The sequence below is a fragment of the Desmodus rotundus genome, chromosome 2, assembly GCF_022682495.2.
Source record: "Desmodus rotundus isolate HL8 chromosome 2, HLdesRot8A.1, whole genome shotgun sequence".
NCBI lineage: Eukaryota > Metazoa > Chordata > Mammalia > Chiroptera > Phyllostomidae > Desmodus > Desmodus rotundus.
The window spans coordinates 206,687,529-206,712,129 of NC_071388.1; the positions used below are offsets into that span (position 1 = coordinate 206,687,529).

The 24,601-nt window shown below is 55.6% G+C and overlaps 1 protein-coding gene across 4 annotated transcripts; it reads left to right on the forward strand.

The window, feature by feature from the left end:
* Nucleotides 1–5,180: 5,180 nt before the first annotated feature.
* Nucleotides 5,181–24,355, forward strand: ACKR3 (atypical chemokine receptor 3). Of its 4 annotated transcripts, none has more exons than XR_011650910.1 (3): nucleotides 5,181–5,735; nucleotides 7,903–8,066; nucleotides 8,454–10,963. XR_011650910.1 is itself a non-coding variant. In XM_053919248.2 (2 exons), exons 1-2 carry the CDS (start codon nucleotides 5,667–5,669, stop codon nucleotides 23,585–23,587), a joined length of 1,209 nt encoding a protein of 402 aa, XP_053775223.2. In that variant the 5' UTR covers nucleotides 5,585–5,666; the 3' UTR covers nucleotides 23,588–24,355. The 4 variants fall into 4 exon arrangements, 2 of the variants coding, with proteins under 2 accessions (XP_053775223.2, XP_024419818.1); XR_011650911.1 differs by having other exon boundaries at nucleotides 9,553–10,963; XM_053919248.2 differs by lacking the exons at nucleotides 7,903–8,066; nucleotides 8,454–10,963 and adding an exon at nucleotides 22,448–24,355 and having other exon boundaries at nucleotides 5,585–5,735.
* The last annotated feature ends 246 nt before the right edge of the window (nucleotides 24,356–24,601 follow it).

Sequence of the window (24,601 nt, forward strand, 5' to 3'; positions counted from 1 at the left end):
TGGGCTGGATTCGGAAGAGTGAAGTGCAGGCAGCTACTTTAAGAATCATAGAAAGCGTGGCAGAAGTCTAGAAGGCGGAATATGGGATTTATTTATATATGTATTTATTTATTTTTACCCTCCACCCAAGGACTTTTTTTCATTGCTTATAGAGAGAGAGAAACAGCAATTGGGCCACTGTTCTTCACCCCAAAGAAGAGGAATCCGGTCCACAGACAGTGATGGCCAAGCAGAGCAGAGTGGAGCAGGGTGGGGGCGGGGACAGGACCCCGAGAAGCCTGGTGTCTCACGGCAGACACTCCTCGTTCACCGCAGGCCCTCAGGATGCCAGTCTCTGCTTCCTTCGGGTTCCATGGGACACCCTTCATCCTTTCTATTCCTTCTTCTTTTCTAGAAGCCTAAGTGAGGCTGAGAAAGCTTCCGTTTTAGCAACTGAAGGATAGAAGACGGGTGCCCTGACCTCCAGGGGCTCTGTCCCTCTGTCCTCAGACAGTGGGAATTTGTGGCTGAGGGTGTCACTCACAGCTCTGGCACGCCCACTCTGCTGGGTACTCACGGCCCCTCCTCTTGCCACCTGCCTGAGAACCCTCCGTACTTCCTGCCCCGTCACCATCTCAGGGCACGTCCATACTCAGCACTTCCAGCCGACCTTTCTGTAGCTTGTGTGCACGTCCAGGGGTCCCTGGGCCCCTCCCTCGGTGCTGTGTTTGAAGAGGAGACACGGCTGCTTAGCACAGCAGGGAGCCGGGGGGCCAGTGGCGTGTGATAACTGTTTCAAGAATCACGTTGGAGACACGGCCGTGAGGATGGACTCAATGGGAGGGTGCCAGGGAGGAGTGAGTGCAGACAAACGGTCGGGCAGAGAAACCGTCAAGCCGAGGCCACCCAGTTCTCTCTGAGTGTAGTTCAAACCAGTGAAGGCCAGGAGTCCAGCTGGGCCTGGGGGTCTGCTCCCCTCCCCCATGGAGACTCTCGGCTCCAGCGGTGAGTGGGGTCGGGTGGGGGCGGGACTCGGCCTGGACCACAGTCTCCACAGAACGGCTTTTTATGCTGCGTTTTACAACTGGGTTATAAAACGGGGATTTCATGGCATGTAATACAGTCTCTTCTCTTGGGGGAGGTGAGATAAGACCCCTGGGAATACTTTACAGCTCTGACGGGGGAGTTCACTGGCTTTTCCAAGCCAAACACTCTTCTATTACTAGAAAGAGAAGCTGTGTTTATTTATTAAATTATTTGCATGGTTTAGTGCATCCTTGCTGAACTTCGCATGCCTAAAACATGCAGTGTGATGAGAACGGAAAAACCTCGAGTTTCTAGCATGTGAGAAAGGAAATGAAGCTATTAGGGAACAGCTGCTCTCTGGCTGCTTTTTCAGCCCGACTACAAAGGAGGGAGCCACATTCTGACCACAAGAGTTTTGCTTCCTTTTCAGAGATTCGTTCCATGTGTGGCCGGGGGGAACACGCCATGCAGCTCTGTGCGTGGTGAAGCGCAGAACGGCAGCAGCGTTTGCGTGTTGTCCGTGAACGTTTCCCGGTCTCTCGAGAAACTAGATACCTGGCTCAGCGCGCTGAGTTTCAGACGTGAAGGTTGCTTCTTACTTGGCGAGAGGTGACGTGGTCACTCTGATGACCGGCGTGCCCACCAGGGAAACCGGCCTCTTTCCGGCCCCTTCTGGCGGGCTGGCCTCCCCGGGCCCACCCATGGAGCCACGGGGCTTCACCGGCCAGCGCGGTCTTCGCTCGGCCTCTCCCGGGCCCTCCCTGCTGTTGTTACATGCAGCTACTTTCTCTCTGCGAATTCCGTGACACGTGTTGCTGGTTCTTGGGGTTACAGTGAGAAATCGGACTTGAGGGAGTAAGAGTGCCCCCTGAGATTTGTTACCAAATGCAAGGAGGAGATGTCTGTTGGCCTTGTGTTTGGGGTGGGGTGGGGGGTGCTCAGGCCTGCCAGTGTGGCCCCCCTCCGGAGTGAAGGCTGATGAAGGCTTTTCATATTTCAGACCTCAGCAATGATGATTCTAGAAAGTGCAGAAGACGTACTAAAGTATAAAGGAGAATATAAAAATTGTCCAGAGCTGCTTCACACAGATAAGGAATGTTTAAAATATTATACTTATTTTTTGTTTTAACATAATTCAAATCATGTTCTCTAAAGATGTAAGCACAGTGACCAAAGTTTAGTGCCTAAATAAAAGATGCTCCAAAGAGAAGCAATTTGTCCCTCCATATCTGCAAAAGACTATAGGAAGGACAAGCTACACAGACACAAATTCAGAATTTGCTTAGATTTATGTACAAGTTTGCTATTTTCTTTGCTCATCCTTTTTTTGAATATTAAATCTTTTTTTCTTAAAAATTTCTTTCATAAGTAGAACCTTTAAAGAAATTCCTTTAAGGAAGCTTTGTTGCTAAAAAAAAAAACAAAACAAAAAAACCCTCAATTTCTGATAGTCCAAAAGATTTATTTCTGTCGAAATGCTTTTTGGGAATGAGTAATTGCAGATAATTTTTAAAATTCAGTGCGTCCTTGGGCCGATGACTGTGTTCTGAGATTGGGTTTGGGGGCCAGTTGCAGAACCCCGCAAACCACCAGGGACCACGGCGCTGTGCAGGTGAACGGGTGACCTCGGGGCGTGCGGTCGTGGAAGGTTCTGTTTTGCACTCACGCTGAGGACGTAACTCTCCAGGGTCTGCGACTCCAGACCGACGGCTGCTCTCCTTCATCCTGAGGAAGGTGTCGCTGCCCTGGCTCTGGACTCTGTTGTCCCAGCCGGGGACCATTCCTCGGGGCCGGTCTGCCTTTTCCCTGGCCCACTTGTACAAGCATTGGCATCGCTTTCGACTCCAGTGCTTTGAAATCTCTGTGCGACGGATCTGGGCGTGAGCTCTTTGTACATGTTCTGCTTGAGAGCCACTGTGCTTCTCGCATCTGAGGATTTGTGTCTTTCATCAGTTCTGGAAAATTCTGACCCTTCCCCCAGTGACCACATTGTCCCCACTCCCGTGCGTCTCTCCGGCAGGTCCCACAGGGCAGGTCTCAGGCGGTCCCCCACCCTTCCTAGTTTGCGCCTGTCACCCCCAGGTAGTGGGTGCACGGCACCGCAGCGGCAGGGCACCCAGAGAGTGCGTTCGGGACGTGCACGCCATGTCTCGGGTTTGGAGGAAGACCGGCGGCCGTGATCACAGGTCCGTCCCCTCGTTTCCAGAGGGCTGATGGGCACGCAGCGTCTGCTGATCGTCACATTCTCTAGCGCAGCCGAGGAAGTCCCCGCCTCTCGAGCGGTCCTGACGTGACTGTGCCGGGTGTGACTCCGCTGGGGAGGACCGGCCACCAGGGATGCCCACTGGCCTCCTGACGCGCGTGCCTTGAGAGTGGACATCAAGGTGCCAGCCCTCCCACAGAGGGGCTTTGGCTTCATGCCCTGTCCTCTCCCACACCCTTGATCAGGCCAGGGGCCAGCTGTCCCCGGCCACTCTGTGCAGTCTGAGGGGCGTCAGGGAGAAGTTAGGGCCGTCCTTCCTCGTGCCCACGCTTGGGCTCTGGGGGCCTGGAGTGCTGGAGCGCTGGCTGCTTTGCCAGATGACGTCCCAGCAGGAGAGGCTGGGGGTTGGGCAGACACCCCGCTGCCCACACATCTGCCAGGCCAGCGTGCTGACCCGCAGAGCCGGGGGAAGACAAAGTCTCAGGTTCCAGCCGTACAGTTAGGACTGGTGTGTCAACATTCTTCCTGTCACCCGGCCATCAAGTACGCGTTGACTGATGGCATCAACTCTCAAGGAAACTCAAGCCCGTGCAAGGCTCTGCTTTGTTTCCTGACGATGCAGCGCAGACTAGCTCCGGGCAAGGCGGCCTCTGCAAAGCCCTTCGACCCAGTTTCCCTGATCCAGACAGGGACCTCTCCGAGCCTCAGGGTCACCCCTGTAAAATGGGGGTATTGATAGACATTTTTAATGCCCTCTGCAGGGCTGTTACCAGGGTTCAAAGAGGTGCATGCAATGTCTCCCCTACAGTAAGAGCTGACAGTGAGTATTTACTTGTTGTTGCAGTCATTGTCATGGACATCGTACCTGGCTGCCCCCCTCCCCGGGCAGCTGCAGTGGCTCAGGCCTGTTCACTAGCTGGCTGGACGGCCTGGGCCCTGCTCCTGGCGTCTAGTTCCTGAGCCTCTGCCTTGCACTCATGTCCTTGTTTCAGAGACCGAGTCTCTTCCCATGGGGGTGTCCACAGTGGCTGCCCGCCTCCCTCAGGACGTCCTGCACCCACACAGCCACAGGGCACCCCCCACCTCTGCCTCTCTTATCCCCCCCGAGCTGGACCCCCAGGGGCCTGGGTACACTGAGGAGGGGCTGCGTGCCCTGCTCCCCAGTTCTCCCTTGTCCTCCCAGCCCTCGGGGTCTCTCCCAGACCCCTCCAGGCGCTGCAGAGCCTGGGGCCCCTCCCACCAGCCAGCTGAAGTCCCTTCCTCATCCACCCAGAAACCCCACCTGTGGCTTTGAGCCATGTGGCCACAGGAAGGAAGTGTGCTCCTGGCCCCCAGGAGGGATGCAGAAAGCAGGTCCCCTGAACCTCTGAGGCACAGCAGGCCCTGCATGAGGGGACCGTCCTGCCGGCCACCTCCCAGAGTCCACAGTGACTGTGGGAGAGCGGGATCCAGGTGCCTGCTGAGCCCACGGTCAAGACAGGTCATGAGGGGTCTGTCTCCTGTCCTTGGGCACCGCCCCCATTTAATCCACGGAGCGACGGCTTCGAAAGGGCAGGTGGAGACTTTGCAAACAACAACAGCGTCCTGGGCTGTGAGATCACGTTCCTCCGGTGGCCAGTGTCCAAGGCGGCCGGATCCACCCTTCAGCCCCGCCCTCCCAGCCCTCCATCTGCCTGGATCCCGGGCCCTGGCACTCTGCTCCGGCCTGCTCCTGTCCCAGCAGAGCCAGGGCCCTGCCTGTCTGGACTCGGGGGCCAGTGGGTGAACTCTGGCCCTGCTCCTCCCTGGCAAACCCTCCTTTCTTCCTTCCTCGCTCTGACTCAGAGGTTCACAGTAATTTACATCTTCCTGGGGAGACCCGGGGGACTTTCCAGAGCAAAATGGTGATGATCTTTTAAGATGCAAATGAGTGTTGTGAAGCCCTGAGAGGAGGTGTGAGAAGGGAGGAGACCTTCCTGGTGGGCCGCTCAGGACCAGGACTTGTACCTGTGTCCTCAGGGTGCGTGAGGGGACAGGAGCAGACAGATGAGGGGAGAGAGGGCGGGCCTGTTTCCACCCACCTGTCATTGGACTATACAGTTCATTCAGCTGGTTTCGAATGCCCATGGGGGACGAAGGCAAAGTGAGCACCATCAGAACCCTGGGTCCACAGCCCCGCCCCCCACGGAAACCCGCCTGTCAGGGGCTGCTGTCCCCTTCGGGACCTGTGCTCCCCGTCTGGGCGCCCTGCCCACCATGCAAGGCTGCAGTGACCCCAAACAACTTCTTTTTTTGCGGGAGGGGCACAGTGGGGGGACAGTTTTATTTGGAAAACATGGCAATGCCCGCTGTTGTGGGAGAATCACAAATACAAACTGTGGGGCTTCTCTATCAGAACAGAGAAGCGTTTGTCTCCAAAGGGCATGGGCACCAGGCAGGCGAGTGGGGACCCCGACAGAGTGGGGTGACACAGACGGGTATGCAGCCCCTGAGCGGCCCCGGAGCAGGTGCGACTTCGTCGGAACCGTCTGAGGAAGTAGCGCAGCAGGTAAAACCCCTTTCTGTCCCGTTGTGAGTTCCCCTTGGCCCATCTCCCCTCGCTGGGGGCTCGGCGAGCCACTGGCATTTTCTCTGTTACTGCGTATTCTCTTCTTTAAGGGGACCCACCTAACTGAGTCAGGTCCTCGCCCCACGACACCTGGACCCACCTTTGTGGAGAAGGACCCAGAGCTGCCTGGTGTTGGTGGCTCTGAGTGGCACCCAGATGAGGGTGGGACAGCAGATAACATTTCTCTCCTGTCTGCCGCCCAACCCCACAGAAGCCAGAGTGCCCAGGGGCCCGGGGACACATCCACTGGGTGGACCTCCCAGGCAGAGGGCAGGCGCAGGGTGGGGGGCAGAACGTGGATCTGAAGGGGAGAACCCCAGGTCTCAGCACCCACACGCCCCCCACCTAAAGATGGCCCTGGTGACGCTGGGCATGTTTGTGTCTGCAGTCCTTTAAGAGAGGCAGCAAAGACCCCGACACGCAGAAGCCAACGACCAAAAAGCCGAACAGATTCCTGGGGGTCACAGTCAGGGAGACCGGCGGGGCTGGAAAAGGGCTTGCTGTTTGGAGCCGAATCACAAGTTCAGTCAATGCAGGCTCAGCGAGGGAGGGGTCTGGTGGAAACCTGATGGGGGAAGGCAAGCTGGGGACCTTTGCTTGTGTCTGAGAGTCCTTCTGTGGCCAGGCTAGGCCGGAGACCCAGTGGTCAGGGGCCTGAGGGCCCGGTCCCACACAGGGGGCGGGGGTGGGCTGCCCAGGAGGCTGTGTTCAGAGCGGCTTCCACCGGACGGGGCTGCTGGGTTTGTACCATGTGGCAGTTCGGTTCACAAGCATCTGCTACGGTAAAGGGAAGGGAAGTGACTCAAAAAAATATAAGCTTCAGAAAAAGAAAGCATTTTCTTTGGTGATGTTTTAATTATGTCACCTCAACTCATTCCAGTCGTTTTGGGAAATTTGTCCTGCTTGGGGCTGTGTCCCACCTCTGTCTGTACCGCTGCTGGGCGGTGGGGGAGGGGTGGGGCGGGGGTGGGGGGAACCAGGGCTGAGGCTCCCTGTGCACGGTGTCCTAAGGAGCTGTGGTGACCCACGGCTGGCAGTCCTAGGTAGACTCAGTCCTCCGTGGAACTTAATCTCAAGATGGAAAGTGGAGTTAGAAAAAGTGCCCAGGGGACTCTACCTGCCCGCATCCCTTCCTCCAGTCCAGGAAAGCAGGTGACTCAGACACACCCCGCCCGAGGGCTTATGAACCCTTCCCTTGTTTTGCAAAACTAACAGGGAGCCTCACTGAGGCTTGTGCCCCCCCCTCCCCAGGAGGGTGGTGAATTCCCAATGGGAGGGAGCAGGTGCTTCTTGAGGAACAAGGTGAGGGGTCGGGCAGGGCCCGGGTCAGAGAGAAACTGCACCAGGACTTGAAGGTAAATGGGTGACATTGACAGAGGGCTGGGGATGGAGGATGGCAACTGAGACGCAGAGAGCGCTCCAAGGAAGACAGGACTGGCAGACACAGGGGCAGCCACGACCTCTGGGCTGAGACCTCACTGAGGAGGGGCCTCCCGGTGGCAGGGACGTGGCCTTGGTGACGCACCATCAGGCCGTACCAGAACTGTCCGTGGGGTCCCGGGAAAGCTGTCCACGGGGAAATCTCTCATCAGAGGGCACCTGGGTTTTGTACAAAAAGCCCAGCCAGGGTGCTGGGGGAAGCGCCTGGCTGCCTCCAGGTGCCGTAGCTGAAGGAACCAGGCACCCCCCCCGCCCCCCCATCTCTCCGCCCCCTCCACTGACGCAGCTGAGTGTCATGCCAGCTGGCAACGTAAACACATGTAAAGGGCTCGTGTCCGTTTTCACAGAGCAGGCAAAGAGGGCGGGCTAGGGGCTGAGAGGTGATATGTGCACGGCCGTCACTGCGAGTCAGGCTCGGGAGGGACTTTGGAGGTCCTGGGGACCCCGGCCAGTGGTTGCCGGCTCTGAGACAGCGTGGGAAGGCAGCTGAGGACTTCTGTCTGTGCTGTTGGTGGGAATCAGGCTCTTCCACGGGACCACGAGGAAAGCCTTCCAAGGGCCCGTGCATGGAGACTGTGGTGCGGCAAGGCAGTCTATTCTGGTGGAAATAGAAGCTGCCCTCTAGCTTTCCAATGTGTTATCTCCTTCCATCCTATCGTGGAAAAAGTCCAACCGTGACCTCAGCAAGGCCAAGACAGAAGCCAGTGTCCAGAGTTTCCGCTTCCTATGACAGCTGAGTCCTTCGAAGCCCATGCAGTCTGCCGCGGGCCTGGTAGCCGCTAGATCCCCATGGCCGCGTGCTCCTGGGTGAGAGAGCGCAGGAACAAATGGGTGAGTGGGGGCTCCCAAGAGAGAGAGAGGGAGAGAGAGAGAGAGAGTTTCTTTGTTCCTGTGGGATTACGTTAGCTTGGGTTTGGGATGGACCCGGTGTTTTTTCAAAAGAACCATCAACTTCCCAAGCTTCTGTGGGCTTTTGATAGGTTCTGCCCAGTCAGACTGACAGGCCTCGATGGTTCGGCACCTCCCCCCGCACCCCCACAACAGTCTGGTACTGGATGGGGGAAGGGGGGCGCTGATGCATGGCAGAGCAATGCCGTGGTCCGCTGGGGTGTAGCTGCAGCTTCCCGGTGAATCAGACAGGCTCACGCTCCCCAGTTCATTGAACTCCATGCTTCATTGTCTCATTCCCTGTGCTCTCGTTCCCTTATTAATATCTAGCTGACTGCCTACAGTAACACCCGAGACGGCCCCTCCATGCGTGGAGGCAGCGTCTGCCACCGGCTCTGGTTCTGGAGGGGATTATCCACACCGCCCACCTGACGTCTCTTCAACTCGCGAACTGGGGCTGTCTGCTTTGCTGAGTCCCCACCCCTGCCATCCCTCGTAAACCGCACATCCCTGCGGCCTCCCTGGCAGTTCAGAATCCTTTCCCTCCACCAAGTCCGGGTGTGTGTGCACCTCCACCCGTCTGGGGCTCTCTCCCAGACCGGGTAGCATCTCCCCCAGACCTGTGCCGAGTGTGCACAGTGCAGCAGTACCTGGTCACCTTCCCCTGCCCTGACTTGTTGGCCACGGTGACTGGCCGAGGGAGTGACGCCTGACCTATGTTGGAAAGGGGCTTTTCAAACTAGTACTAGGAGAGAGAAGTCTCTTTTCACCCCAGGCGATGAAGCGAAGACATACGAACCCGATGAGCTACCTCGCGCCCTGATTCCAGCCTGAGAGAATGGGTCCAGGACAGAGAAGGGCGGACATGGGAAACCGAGAGGAAGTCCCGATGCCCCAGAGTCGCTGGTCCCTGCCAACCCCGAGGCCAGCTCGGGGCCCTCTTCCCCCTGGTGTGATGTTGGAGCCATTGCATCCCTTTTTGCTTAAACTAGCTCGGGGACGGTTTCTGGCAATCACCAACAAAGACCGCGGGCTGCGGCCTTCCCAACCTAAAAAAAAGGGCGAGGACACCGCTGGCTCGCTTCTTGGGGGCGGGGTTTCAGTGGAAGCGAGTGCAACTTTGAATAGAAACCCTGGACATTTGTTGTGAATGATTTTTAAGGAAAGTGTCCTTTGAAAGTGAGATCTTGATCTGCCCGTTTCTTCCTTTTTCTTTCTGAACGGAAAAAGAAAGAAGGAAGGAAGGAGGCGTCCCCCTTACTAATTTGAACTGACATGGTATTTTTAAGCGTGTTAGAGGTCTTTTCGAACATAACCAGAAATTAAAATATATAACTGTATCAGCATGCATAAAATTTGTCATCTTAAAAACCACACCCACGGAAAGAATTTTATAAGATATGCTCAGATATTTCATCTTTGTCTTCAGGTGGAGATATTTTCGAGCTGGGTCGGTGTTGGTTTTGAGGCCCAAATCTATACATCGAAGCTGGGGGACTTTGCAATGACAATGCTGTAGAATGTCGCCAGCGTTTCAGAAAAACGAGGCTCGGGTGTGACCTGCTGCCCCCGCACCCCATTAGGCTGCCGCGCTTTGATGCGCTCCCGTGGGAGAGGGTTCCCGGGCTCCCGCAGAGATCAGATGGCATCTTCTTCTGTGTCAGACTTGGCAATGGAGCGAAAGCGGAGAAAGCAATGCTTCGCCCAGAACTTCCTCTTCAAGCTTCTTTTTCTTTTCTTATAATTTAGAGGCTAAAGTGAGAAATTTCTAACATAGAGAATAGCAAGTCATGGAAAGCGTGCCTGTGTGCGGCCCATAAGACCTGACAAAGGTGAGCGTCTTGCCTAAAGAAATGGAAATATTCCAGAGACGGTGCAGACGCTCCGTGGGTCCCGCTCCGTCTCACTCTTGCTCCCCTCAGAGGGGACCGCGTCTTCGGGTGGGCGGGGAGCCTTTCTTACACCGACGTAGGCCGTTGGTGCCTCGCCAAAGACAGTGCCTACTTTTGTTCAAGTGCCTCAAAATTTGAAGTGAATGATATCGTTGCGTGTATTTATTCTACAACTTACTGGAGGAAAATTCAGTAAAGAGCACACGCCTCAGTGGGCGGCGTGCTGAGATTAGGTAAATGTACGCACCCATGTAAACACTAGTCCGGTCGAGAAATAGAGCCCAGGACTCCCCCTCCCAGACGACCCCCGCTGCAGAGACACCAGGGACTTGGTTTCTCCCGTGACGCGGTGACGTGGCTGGTCTCAAACGTTGCGAACAGCCGTGGCGCCCTTGGTGACTGTCGATCGACGGTACGTGTGGGTCCGTTTGCGGAATCGCATTTGCTCCGCACTCCGCTCGTTCATCCTGCCAACACCGCGCTATGTCGGTCGCTGCGCAGTCAGGCATGGCATCCCGCAGTGAGAGTCCTCTGGTATGCTTCCCTTCCAAAATCGCTTCTGCGATTTTTAGGTCTTTCGAGTTGCCGTAAAAATTTCAAAATTAACTTGCCAATTTCTACAAAAGAACCATGTGGGATTTAGGACTGCGTTGAATCTGTACATCAATTTGGGGGAAACTGACGTATCAACAAGATCACACCTCCCAGTCCATGAGTGTGGTACATCTCCCCATTTACTAAGGTCTTCTTCCGCTCTGCTCAGGGCCATTTTGTAGAGGCCTCGCGTGACTTTTGCTAAATTTATTCCTATGTATTTTGTGCCTTTTGATGTTACTATAATGGAAGTTCAGAATTGTATTTCCTCATTGTTTGTTGCTGGTAGACATACAACTGACTTTTTTGTATATCGACTTTGTATTCTGTAGAATAATCATCGCCTGCTAATAAAAGTGGCTTTGAATCTTTCTTTCCAATCCATATGGCTTTCTTTCTTTCTTTCTGTTTTCCTGGCACTTGTTAGGACCTGCACTGCAGCGTGGGAAGGAGGTGGCAAGAATGGGTGTCCTCGCCTCACCCTCAATGTCGGGAGTGTCCCAATGTCACCAGTAGGCAGGAGGTTAGCTTTACATGTTTGTACATGTCCTCCATCAAATCCACACGTTCCCTGTATCAAACCGAGGACTCAAATCAAATAGGAATCGTTCTGTTTTTATATTCAACTTTGTTATCACGAATTGATTTTGAATATTCTCAGATGCTTCGTTTTACTAATGCAGTAAAGTATGCCGAAATGCGAGTGTTAAGCCAGCCTTGCCTGTCGAGGATGGCCCTGGCTCAGTCACGACATGTGTCCTTGCATTTGATTTCCTTTGTTAAAGGATTTTCATGTCCATGTTCATGAGAGATATTGGTCTGTAATATTTTTTTCTGCTACTGTTGGGTAATTCCCAGCTCGGGGTCTTATAAGCAGTCATGTCACAGAGATTCTTGCGCATTTTTCTGTGGGCGGTACTGCACCTTCATGCTGGGTAAACTTGCGATGGAGTTTCTGGGTCATGGAGCGTGTGTGGTCAGCTCCAGTGAGTGCGGCCGAAGTGTTGAGCCGCGCTCCCACTCCCCAGCCCGCACAGCGGTGCCGCTCGGCGCGTGGGCGGTGAGCTCCTTGCCACCCGCCTGCAACGCGGCAAGTCCAGGCAGTGACAGCGAGCGTTTAGAAACCCCTGTGGAAATGCGACATCGAGGGGCCGGCAGCCTTGTCCGACAGGGTGCAGGCCGTTCAGATGTCCGATGTCACTTTCCCAACGACTAAGGAAGTCGTCCCCTCTTCGTGTTTGCTGGTCATCTGGACATCCCTCTGTGTGAAATACCAAGTCTTTTGCCTGGTTTTAAGGTTCATGGCTTTCTGTTTTCCTAGAACATTTAACCTGGGCCCTTTCCTACCTCCTCCCCACCCCCCATTTCCGGGAGGCAGAAGGTGAGTGAAATATAAGGGGGACAAAAACCTGATTCAAAAACGAGGTTCATCTGAGTTCATTCGTCCACTTGGTGTTGACGAGACCCCAGCACGTGCCGATGTCACAGCGCTGCCTGTCACCGTGGGGGTACCACACTGAGCAAACTAAAAACATTCTTGCCTTCAGGGAATTCTGCCCTCGTGGGGAGGAGGGGAACAATAAACGGCTGACTTTTGATGGTGACCCAGAGCTATGAAAAATACCGGATAACATGAGAGTAACTGGGATGGGGGGATATTTGGCTAGACTGGTAAAAACAGGTTTTTCTAAAGAAATTATATTTAAGCTTACAGCAGAATAAGAGAAGGAGGTAGTCCTATAACAATCATTGGGAAGAGCATTCCAGGAAGAGAAGATGTCGGGTGCAAAGGTCCTGAGGTAGAAACAAGTTGGCGTGTGTATTAGTGAGAAAAAACATATCCTCTTATTTGGGTCAAAACTGCTGTAACAGATGCCAGAGAGGCCTAACTAGGGGTCTTGCTGCTCCCAGACCTTCTGACACCCTCCTATTTCTGTGCCCCGCCCCTCCATTTAGTGTGGGTTTCCAGTCCAGACCTGTGACTGGAGCGAGTCTTCGTGAGGCCGACCTCAGGGTCCCGGATCAGCTTCACCCACCCCGGCTGGGAGCAGGAAGTATCCCTCGGTTACACACCCACGCTCCCCCATCTTCCCAGCAGCCCCGGTCCAGTGGTCGAAGGACCCAGCTCCCGTGCCTGGAGTTCAGGCAAATTCAGGGCGTGTCTGGGCTTCAGAGAGTCAGGTGGGGTCAGGCTGCAGCCAAGACTTTTCTGTACAATGAGTTTCCTCTGGGAGCCCTTCCTTCGTTAATCGGTTGCCCCCGGATTCTCATCCAAGGGTGCGCTCGTAGGGAACCCCATTTCAGACAGCCTGACAGGTGGCTACGGTGGCTGCTCCTTTTCCTTTTCCGAACGTGTCTCTCTGTGGCACCAGGTAACAGCCTGTGCTGTGACGTTGGGCGGCCCCGGGCGTGAATTCCACCTGTCTTCTCCCGCACTGCCTTTGGGCAGGTGGCCCACTCTCTCTGGGCCTTGTTTCCTCAGTTAGGGGAGAAACAAACAGGGTGGCGCAGAGTGGAGGCTCAGGTTTGGCTGCTACGACGAACTCTTTCAAACTGTATCGGAGAGCCCCTGGAGGGCTGCCAGCCTGAGCTACCTGTCTCTCCCATTGCAGGGGAAATGCTCCGCGGCAGTCAGTCGCTGGGCTTGGCTGGGGCCAGGGGTGGGGCCTTTCTGGGACCTGCGGGGTGCCTCTAGGAAACCCTTTCATTCCATCCTGAGAGGCCCCTGGCCAGAATAGAAGGTTCTATTATAATTGTTCCAAAGATAACCTAATGCTCAGCAGGGCCGAGCTGCCGGGCACAGGGCGTGTGAGCTGGGGTTCCAAAGCGGAGCTGTCGGGTCAGGGCCCAGGCTCCAGGGGGCAGGGCTCTCTGTCTTGGCTCCCAGGTCGTTCCCGGTAGAAGAAGCCATGTGTGTGCCTGTCATTCAGGGGAGGAGGTCCGGTCCCACCAAGCCAAGCCCCTAGATGCCCATGATCCTGCCCAGGGGCAGGACCCAGGGGTCCACGGCGCCATGTTCTTGAGCTTGCTCCTGGGCAAAGTCAGTCTTCAGTCCCCAAGCCAGCCAGGCCGTGGCGTGTCTCTGGGGTCACATCTCAGTCCCCAGCCTCCATGCATGCACCCTGTTCTAACTGCTCACACAGATGCGGGACCCTGCCTGCACCTACCTCTTCCCCTTCCTGAAATTTCCAGAGCTTTTAGGGTGAAGCCGAGGCCGGATTTCAGGCAGGGGGGTGATTCAGGCTGCTGCGCCTGCAGGCAAACCTGATTGGGAGGTGTTGGAGGGCGGGACGCAGCCCGCTCCTTGTGAGACCCAGGTGCAGACGGGAGCATGCGGAGGCTGGATGGGCACCCTGCGGGCGGTCACTTCCCTGAGCGGACCACAGGAGGCAGCGAGCCCTGAGTCAGCTGGGCCAGTGGCCCTCCCTCCTCCTCCTTTTCCTACTGGGGCAACCAAACTCACTCCTCCCACGCTCACCGTGTGTGGGACCCCGCCCCCACAAATGGGATCTTTCTAATAGTTGAAGGTAGACTTCCCAAGGGTCCCAGGACATTCCAGGTCCTGGGGCGATAGAGTCTTGCTCCCTTGAAAATCACTGCTTATGTCCCCTCTCCTTTCCCCCAGGACCAGGTTCCGGGTGCCGGGGGTGTGGACCCTCGGGCTGAGGAGGACCGGGAGGGCTGTGGGCCACCTCCCAGAGTGCAGGACCGAGCCAGTCGGGTGGCCCACATCCGAGGCCTGGCCCCAGGGAGGGAGGGCCCCTCTCCCTGCTGTGGAGGAACTGAACTGAGTTCTTTTTTTTTTTTTTTTTTTACAACTACTTTGCATTTTCCTTCCTCCACGCTAGCAGCCGCATCCTGTCGCAGGTTTCTCTTCAATGCTGCTTTCTTTTCAAGAGAGCACACTTGATCCGAGCGGATTCAAACCCGTCCTGGGTTTCGGTGGGGCCCCGAACATGCCCCAGGAGAGAGTTCTCAAAGGTACAGCTCGCCAAGTTCACAGAAATAGACAGCCGAGCCTGTGGTCAGCGTCAGGGAAAAAACCGCTGCTTGGCGGCGTGTGGGCACGTTCCCATCAGGCTCCGGCACAGGGGGCACCCGCGAGAAGAAAACGGGACCCAAAGAGTGGTGAATGAGCTTCCTTACAGCCTCCCTACACCTGGAGGGCGAAGATGGAGCTGCTGCAGTTTCCTGGACAGCAGCTTCCTCTGGGGGCTGGGAGGTGACCCTCATGGTGCCCAGATGCCAGGCAGCCTTGGACAGGCACTGGATTGGCGGCTGTGAGCAGAACCCCCCCCCCCCCCAGGCCCAGGGCCTCCGCAGAGCAGGTGCGCTCTCAGCCGCCCCCACACCTCTCCGGCCTGAAGATTTGTCTGAACAAAATGTTGTTTTTGTTAAGGGCTCTCTCCACCCTGCGGCCGCAGCCACAGGAGAGCCGACCTCTCGGCCCTCCAGCCCCGCATTTGGCTGCCCGCCCTTATTTTTAGTAGAAGTATAAAAAGAATCTCAAAAAGTTTTAGCTCGGGAGGGAGAAAGTAAAAACACAGCGAGTGATGTCGGCTGCCCTCCGAGAACCCGCAAACACAGCGCGCTTGACTGGGGGAGCAGAGCCCCACAGCGTGGTTTGAAAAGTGAAAGTGTAGGCTGTTGCTTTGTGGTTATTTTTCTAAATAGGCCGTGGGGGGTGAAGGCTATCTACCTGGAGTGCATTTTTAGGGTTGACCCGCCCCCCGGCCACCCACTTCTAGACAAGAATGTAGATTTTAATGATAATAACAGTCATAATAAATTGTTGGCTAAACTTACCTCGGGGAAAAGATATCATCAAAAGACGTTTTTTGATACTTTTAATGGGTGTCTGGCAGTTTCAGAATACCATTCCGTTTAGATTTCCAAGGGCTTTGGCCTGAAGTCCTTTACAAATAAAAGAATCCAAATACAATCTATTATCGAGGGTCTTTCCCCGGCTCTGGGGGTCATATAGTGTGATACCGGTAGATTTCTCCCACTAAAACTGGGCTCCTGTTTTGGAGGAATTAACAAAGAAAACCCAGGCTGAATAAATCAACACCCAGGTTCAGAAGTTCAGCGCGTTTGTCTGGGGAGCAAAGTCTTCCCCAGAGCTGAGAGGCATTCAAAGGGAGCTCTCGGTGCTAATGGGATTGTTAAAGATATACTTGAGACCAGATAAATATCTGACGATTTCGCAAAGCACTAGCGTTTGTTCGCAGTTTTACTTCTGCTGACGCGGTTTCCCCCACGGGCGCTGGACCTTGAGGCTCCATTAGGCTTTGCAGAGGAAGGAAGCGGGGGGTTTTCCAAGAGCGCACTGCTTCGCTGGAAGCAGCAGACAGGGGTTCACAAAGAGGGGGGGTGCCTGTGTGTGCGTGCATGCGTGTCTGCATTTGTGTTGGGGGGGGCGGTGCGGAGTTGAGGGTTACAAAGCTGCCATCTAGAGGCGCCTCGCTGCAGTGTATATATTGCAAGTCTGCAGCCCCGGAGCTCCCAGTCGCTTGGAACTGCTCAGCCCTAAGGCAGGGAGCGCACGAGCCAGAGCCAGCCGGGAGGTAAGGAAACCGTTCCTTCTGCAGCCCTGGTGGGAAGGGGGCAGCCGGGAGGCGGTGGGCAGGGCTCCTGCTCCTAAGCTGAGGGGTCTTTGTCAGAGGCTTCTTTCGAATCGCTGGGGTGGGCGCTTGCGAAGGTGCAGGTCTGCGTTCTGAGAGCTGTGCGGCTGGTCGCATGGCTGCATGGCAAAGCGTGGCCGCTGCCCCGGGGAGGGGACACCTTTCCCCGCAGAGAGTGAAAAGGGCAGTTTCCTCAGGCCACTTGTGGAGCGACCTCTCCGGGTGTCTGCTGGACTTAGGAATCCGGTGTTTATTGGCTGCTGTGGGAATTTAAGCTCCAGGGAGCACAGGGCTTCGCCAGAAGGTGGACTGTTCATTCTGCTTCTGAGAGTTGGCACGGGGGGGCTGCCGGGTACCCTGCTTACTGGGTTCACTCCCGGCACATCACTGGGAGATGGAGTCAGCTGTTCACAGGCAGTTCCAGAAAGATGTGTGCTGTGTTACGGGAAGCAGAAAACTGGGCTGAGCGTCTGTGGAGCCGGAGTGTATTTGAGTTCAGTGCTTTGCAGGGCGGGGTGGGGGGGCCACCGGACTCTGGAATTCAGAGAGCCCCAAGGCTGAGTGTTATATGCGGCCGGCTCTGCCTCCTCATCTCTCCATGCAGCGCGTCCTTGCTAATCTAATTTCTTGTCCTCTCAGAAGGCGTTAAGTCCAACTTCAGCTGGGAAAAAAATGCACAAATCTAAGATTTTGTAATGTAAATGTACTCTCCAGGTAAAACGTAAATTTTGCTCAATTTTGTGAGCATGCTCAAATACTCAGGAGGTGTCTCGGAGGAAGAGCTTTGGAGTGAGGTCAGAGATGGGTGGGTAAGCGTGACTTGTAATTTCCAGACAGAACGAGAAGTTGTAAAAGTCAGACTGGCTGTCTCTTTCTCTCCTTCTTTTCTTTCTTCCTTTCTCTCTCTTTCTCACAATTCATTAGTTCACAACAGAATAATTACATTTTTCCAGAAGTGGAATGACCCCCCCACACACACACCGAAATGGTTTACAGCCCTTTGAAAGTTCATTCTGCAAAGTCTTGACGTGATAACTTTTCGTTCTCGTTTTAGACGCCGATGCTGCCTGGGTGTGCCTTTATTTATGCCAGGAAAATGCCGAGATCAAATCGACTTGCCTAGAGGAGAGAGGCTGGGCTGCGGGGCCTGGCCGCACTTTGCATAGATTTTAAAGGGAGAAGCTGCCGGCCGCCTCCCTGCAGCACCAGCTCCCCGATGCAGGGCCCTCTCAGAGGCACCGTTGCACGTGGGGGCTCGAGCTTGGAAACAATTTGCTCTTTTTTCTCCGGCTCTGCCATAAACACTTGACTGTGCACAACTGCGAAGCCTGATGCCACAGGCTCCGGGGCGGGGGAGGGGCTGCAGGGGTGGAAAAACAAAAGGAAAACAGACGCGCAGGTGGGAAGGCGAAAGAAAACTGGAAAGCGCCTGCCTTTTGCTGCCCATCTGATTTTTTTTTTTTTAAGGGGCGTGCATTGCAATCAGTTTAAGGAAACTTCGGGGGAAGTATAGCAAAAGCAGCTGCCTGTGCTTCAAAGGGAGGCAGGACCTTGGAGGGGAGGTTCTCCCCTGCTACAGCAAGTCCTGAGAGGGTTGAGAAGGTATTAGGGTTTCCAGTCAGGCCCCGAACAGGCAAAGTATAGGCTTTCTGGATGGAAAAAAATGCACAAAAAAACCCAGAAACAAACAAAAAAACCTATTTACTGAGGAACAGTGGCTTTTTGTGCCACATTCTAGGCAGCGAGGCTCTGGTTTTCCAGGAGACACGCGGGACGTTGGTGGAAGTTACCCAGGCCTGAGGGTGAGGGTCACTCTGTAAACCCTAAGAGTGACCAATGAGAAGAAACCAACCTTAAAGATTTCAGGACGTGATTTTTCCCCAGAGGTTCTGCAGAACAGGAGTGGAATTGGGGACTGGAAAGTGCTTGTGCTTTAAAAGCCAGGCAAGTGAGGAACTCCGTTTTACTCTTGGGAGCAAAAATGGTACTCGAATGCCTTCCAAGTGAGCAGGCATGATTTAGAAACAGTCAAGTGTTTTTAGAGTCCAGGAAATTATAGCTCCGGGACACGTATTTGCTATTAAATAAAGGCAAGCAAAAAAAAAAAAAGAAGGAGAAAGAAACAGGGATGGTTCTCTAATTTGGACTACCTGGTGGCGCTCTGCAGGGCCATTAGGTGGGTTTTGTTATGTAAGAATCTTCTAATTTAGAACTGGGGGAAGGCCCATCGCTGCTTTGTTATCACAGTGGCGGGGGAATTGCGCAATTTTTCGGTGAAAGTTTTGCGGAGCCACTGGCAGGTCTGGAGGCTGACCTGCATTTTGTTCCTAGCGCTCCAAGGGTGGAGAGGCTGCGGCTGCCTGGGGGGGGGGGGGGGGGCAGGCACAGGAGCAGGGGCGGCGTAGGGACTGTGCACGTGTAGGGCTCCATCCCGCCAGAGAGCTGGCCTCCCCCAGGTTTCCTGCGGCACCAGACACCTTTGTGAGAGTCTTTGCTCAGTTTGCACAGAAGGGGCTAACCCTCCTCTGTTCTCCGGGAGCCCCATTGTGTGCACCCCATTGTGTGTGCCCAGGGACAGCGGCAGTGAGCGGCTCTCAGCCGGGCTGACCGCCCACGGCCTGGTCCTGGTCCTCAGCAGGGTGGGAGTTCGAGCTCTAGTTACACTCGGCCAGCCCAGGCGGCAGCCGTGGTGACGTGGGACTCTGGCTGTGCCCTGCTGGGTGCCACACGGCTTCCCTGTCAGACAGCTGAGCGCCCAGGCCAGATCGGGTTTCTGGATGTGGGGTTCATTCTGTCCCCCGATACTTAAGTGGATGGGGGTCTCCAGTGTTAACTGACTTAGGTCTGAGGACGCCGGGGGCAGCTGGCCTAGATCTGAATTACAGTATGGCCTGCCCTTTTCTTTCCTTCCTTTCCCTCTCTCCCTTCCTATTTTTTGAGTTCTCAAATGATTCAGAACAGTTCTTTACCTGTGTAACCCAGGATCACTCGGGGCCACTCCTGAGCATGTGGTCAGGCTGCGTGTTTCTGGTTGCTCGCAACTGGCGAACACCCTGCTGCCCACTCTGCTCTGGCCGCAGGCGCCTGCCGGGGCTCAAGCGTCCCTGGGCTGCCCTGTGGATTTACTGCAGGATCGTAACAAAACTCCGCGAGGCAAACACAGGAAAACCAAACCTCGGTCACGTGCAACTGCCTAGACTCCGTAGGGCCTGAGGATTCTCCTTAGGGAAACAGCAGGCCAGCCAGGTAGAAGGGGTGGGGCCTTCCCAGGAGACCCGAGCGCGGTTCCCACTGGATAAAGTCTCTGGAGGAGATGGGAGCCACCAGCCCGAGGGAGCCGGCCCCTCTCCCGCCTGGCCCCCGTTTCCAGGTGCACAGCAGTGAGAGAAGCCGAGCAGGCGATCTTGTCTGGGGACAGCACGCAGTGGCTCCCAGAGCTTCCCACGAGGGGAGGACAGGGCTGAAAGCCCGTCGAGAAGGCCCCCTGTAGGCGGAGGTCCTGAGGAGCCCAGACGGCCCCTTCCTTGGTGTGCATGTGGGTGCTTGGGGGCCCTGCCTGGCCCATGTGACCTGGGAGCGCCTTCCTCCCCGAGTGGCCTGCCTCCAGCTAGCTCTGTACCCTGCCACCGCGCCTCTGGCACACCTGCAGGGTTTGTGTCACTTCCATCTTCAGAAGCCTTTTCAGCACCGAAGCCACCCCTTGCTCAAGACCCTTGTGGCCCCTGCAGGGACAGTCCCAGCCTGACCCTCACCCCCATCAAGCCCTTACTCTTGCCTCCAGCTCTCCTCTGTGGGGGCTTGGCCCTGGCCAGGTTGGGTGAGCCTCTTCATGGCACGTCCCCGGTCATCTCAGCTCTCCCTGCTTCCTCCTCAAAAGCCCTCAAGGGCTCCAGGGCACCCCCACCCTGCCCTCTGCTTCCTGGCCACCTCGGTTAGCCGGGGAGGTCTGGGGATAGGTGGGGGGCCAGGGTCCTACTGGCTCACTGTGTCCCACAGCAGAGTCCGTCACAGAAGGGCCACCCCAAACATTTGGGGGTATTGTAAGGGGTGACAGCGGCATCTCCACTCAGCGGGGATTTCACCTCCAAGGACAGCGGCCTCAGATCTCTGATCTCAGTGGGGTCTGGTCAGATCTGGATTCATTGACTCTGGATTCACCGAGCGCTACTTCAGGGCAGGCGACTTTACTGGCTGTGTGTGTCTGCAGGAAGGCGAAGGAGCCATCGGGGGCGGGGCTTGAGTAGCAGGAGACACATAAACTAGGCCCCAGGACTCAGGACACAGCATGCGGATTCCTGGTCCAGGTGGGAGGGAGAGGGAGAAACAGCGGACACACTTGTTATTTGTCGAGGGAGGGGTCTTCCAGGTCTGTGGTGGGAAATGGCAAATGTAGGGAAGATGGTTTGGGTGAGCGCTGGCCAGTGGCCTGAGCACTGGGCAGTCTGTCTGGGGAGATGGGAGTTTTCTGCAGGACACCGCCGCCCTGTGGGGACGCTAAGCTTGGAGGCTTCCACCCTGGGCTTTCCCCCCAGCCTACCTGCTCACCCCGGGCAGAGCCTTGCGTTGCCGCTAGATACCTGGGGCGGCTTGCAGCTGCTCTCTTTGTCATCAAGGACACTTGGTGGCCCAATAATGAGCCTGACGAAGAAGAGGCACATCTCCCAGGAGAGTCCTCGAGGACAGAGTGGAGCCGCCACGTGGGGCTTCCGGGAGTGGACGAGGCCCTCTGCAGACCCCAGGCGGGTGGCGGGGGAGGCCAGGCGGGCGCTGGTCCCGTGCAGGCCTAGGTCAGGCCGCTGCCCCTTGTGGTGGACACGTGGTGCCGTCTGCGTGCAGGTGTCGGGCAAGGACTCTAGAATCCAGGTGATCGGTGAGATGAAACCTGGGTAGTGCCAGGAGAGGGGGCAGATGGTGACTTCACTGCCTTTTGCTCTCACGAGGGTGTCTGTGGTCCAGGAACAGGGACGGTGAACCTGTACGGTTTTCTGGGACATTCCTGTCTGTATTACAACTTACATAGTTATTTTATTTTTCAATTACAGTTGACACTCGATGTTATATTAGCTCCAGGTGTACAGCATCCTGGCGAGACATTTATACAACGTATGAAGTGGTCCCCCCGTAAGTCTAGCAAGCACCTGGCACCCTACGTAGTTGTTACAACATTACTGACTATTCCCTGTGCGGCACTTTACATCCCCAGGACCACTTTGTAACTGCCAGTTTAAACTTCTTAATTAAAATGTACATAATTCTTCATGCCATTTTCCAACAATACAAAAGTTTATAGTCAAAACTGCAATCCCTGCTTTGTCCCCTCAGCCCACCCTCCTGGCCCGGAGCTGTAGACACGCAGCGAGCTTTCTCTGCGCCTTTACACACACATATTCACGGGTAAAAACGCACGTCGCTTCTGCCCTTTTTGACGCGGGAGAGACTGCTCTGCGCGTGCGAGTGGTGTTAGGACTCCCCGCGCTCGTGAGCGCCCATCTCCTTTGCTTTCACAGCTGAGATGTACTCCAGACGGTGCACATGCCGAACCGCTCTCCACCGACAGGGGTGTTTCCGTCTTGAGGTTCTTTGCGAGTGTGTAATCTGTGCTTCAGTAGCATTCTTGCCTGTGCCCTTGGGAACATGTGACTCTTTCTTGAGGAGGGGTGTGTGAACTGCGAAGTCACGGAACTGGAAAGTCTTTTATTCTGCAGCCCCCTGTCCCTTCCCGTCCAGAAGCCTTTGTGTAGACGCGACAGACAGCCTCAGTGTCTCTGGCCCACCCTGCTGGCTGTGGGCTCTGCCTGTGGGCTGGTTTGACTAGCACCACCGAGTCGCTGCTAAGCCCTGGCCCCAAGCATGGTGGGTTGGTTCCAGCAGCAGGTGACGAGCTTGAGGGGGTGAGGGCGTGTCCCCAGCCCTCACCGGCTGCTGCAGAGGAGCTCACGTGTGCGTGCACCCAGCGCCCTTAGCTCTGTGTCCTGGACGGGGGGCCCCCCCGGCTGTGGCTGGAGGGGAGCTGGATGCTGGTGCAGGCTTCTCTGGGCACCGCGTGGTCTTAGGCTCTGGGTGTGTGAGACTCTGTTTGCAGAGTTCTGTTCTGGTTGTCTGCTTGGCGAAAACTCTGCTGAGCTGACGCGAAACAGCCGAGCACACGGGGAGCTGGAAAAGCCTTTTGGCCGGAACGCACACGTTTCCTCACGCAGCGGTTTTTCTCTTCCAGCTTTGTGGTTCGAGTCTCTGTGCAGGCGCCCCGATCGCCGCCCTCGGCGCCATGGATCTGCATCTCTTCGACTACTCGGAACCGGGGAACTTCTCCGACATCAGCTGGCCCTGCAACAGCAGCGACTGCATCGTGGTCGACACGGTGACGTGCCCCAGCATGGCCAACAAAAGCATCCTGCTCTACACGCTGTCCTTCATCTACATCTTCATCTTCGTCATCGGCATGATCGCCAACTCCGTGGTGGTCTGGGTGAACATCCAGGCCAAGACCACCGGCTACGACACGCACTGCTACATCCTGAACCTGGCCATCGCCGACCTGTGGGTGGTGGTCACCATCCCGGTCTGGGTGGTCAGCCTTGTGCAGCATAACCAGTGGCCCATGGGCGAGCTCACGTGCAAGGTCACCCACCTCATCTTCTCCATCAACCTCTTCGGCAGCATCTTCTTCCTCACGTGCATGAGCGTGGACCGCTACCTGTCCATCACCTACTTCACCAACACCTCGAGCCACAGGAAGAAGATGGTTCGCCGCATCGTCTGCGTCCTGGTGTGGCTGCTGGCCTTCTGCGTGTCCCTGCCTGACACCTACTACCTGAAGACCGTCACGTCCGCGTCCAACAACGAGACCTACTGCCGGTCCTTCTACCCCGAGCACAGTGCCAAGGAGTGGCTGATCGGCATGGAGCTGGTGTCCGTGATCTTGGGCTTTGTCATCCCATTCTGCGTCATCGCCGTCTTCTACTTCCTGCTGGCCCGTGCCATCTCGGCGTCTGGTGACCAGGAGAAGCACAGCAGCCGGAAGATCATCTTCTCCTACGTGGTGGTCTTCCTGGTGTGCTGGCTGCCCTACCACGTGGCGGTGCTCCTGGACGTCTTCTCCGTCCTGCACTACATCCCCTTCACCTGCCAGCTGGAGGGCTTCCTCTTCACGGCCCTGCACGTCACGCAGTGCCTGTCCCTGGCGCACTGCTGCGTCAACCCGGTGCTCTACAGCTTCATCAACCGCAACTACCGGTACGAGCTCATGAAAGCCTTCATCTTCAAGTACTCGGCCAAGACAGGTCTCACCAAGCTCATTGACGCCTCCCGGGTGTCGGAAGCCGAATACTCCGCTTTGGAGCAAAGCGCCAAATAGAGCCGGGTCTGGGGACGGGTGCGCTTGCTTTCCGCCGGGCTCCCGGCCACCTCGTTTCCAAGAGTAAAGCAAAGGGCTTCGAGGCTTGAGACCTGAGCGGCCTGAAGGCGGGAAGGCGTGTCACTGTGCTTCCTCTATCTGTCTTTGATGCCGGCCCGGCTGTCGCGTGGCTGTGACGCTGACGGTGTCACGCTGGGCAGGGCCATGGGCTGATGCCGCTTGTCACAGCTGGCGGCCCCGGGACTTGCCTGCACCTCTACTATAGCACTCTCTGTATTTCCTGGAGGTTTTCTGTGGCGGCTTGTATTTAAATGCTAAGACTTTATTTTCTCACTTTTGGCGTTGCAAATGTATTTGAAAGTTTAAATATATTTTAAATGTTGTACGGGAACTATAAAGCTGACATGTATTCCGTGCTGTAGTTTTAAGGTTCGGTTGACTTCAGTTTGGACTAAAGATGATGTCGATTGTTAGCTGTTGTGAGATTACATATGCACATAAATATATAAATACATCCCAGCCTTGGCGGAAATGTTTTATAGACGACACTTCCGTGTCTGCTTTGCACCAGCGCGCGGCCCGCAACGAGAGCCGCCCTGCGCGCAGGTCCCCACGCCGACAGAGTCTGCGAAGGCAGAGACCACACAGACGGAAGCACGCCTGTCCCAGGCGGCAGCGCCGTGCCGAAATCACGGGCAGTCGTGGGTCCGAGAGTTCTCTCCATCTGTAAGTTATTATTTTTTTTAAATAAAGTATGTTTTTTTTTCCTAAAAAGGCATTTGAGTCTCAGTTTTAAAAGCATGTTTGGTTTTGCGGTGGCAGGTATGATGATAACACACAGATACACACGGCATGTGTAGGACAGCCTGCAATGAATACACAGTTTTTAGAAGAGTCCTATGATTAAGGCAACACCGAAGGGGTTAACTCAGATGAAATGATATCAGAGGAAGTCACCGAAGTGCACTGAGTGTTTTGTTTTTTTTTAAAAAATGTTTTCCCGTACCGTGTCCA

Excerpts from the sequence above, each read along its gene's own strand:
- ACKR3 (XM_053919248.2), top strand. The coding sequence starts at position 5,667 with ATGCAGCCCCTGAGCGGCCCCGGAGCAGGTGCGACTTCGTCGGAACCG. Across the intron at positions 5,736-22,447 it reads CTGAGGAAGTAGCGCAGCAG|CTTTGTGGTTCGAGTCTCTG; the intron begins GTAAAACCCCTT and ends TTTCTCTTCCAG.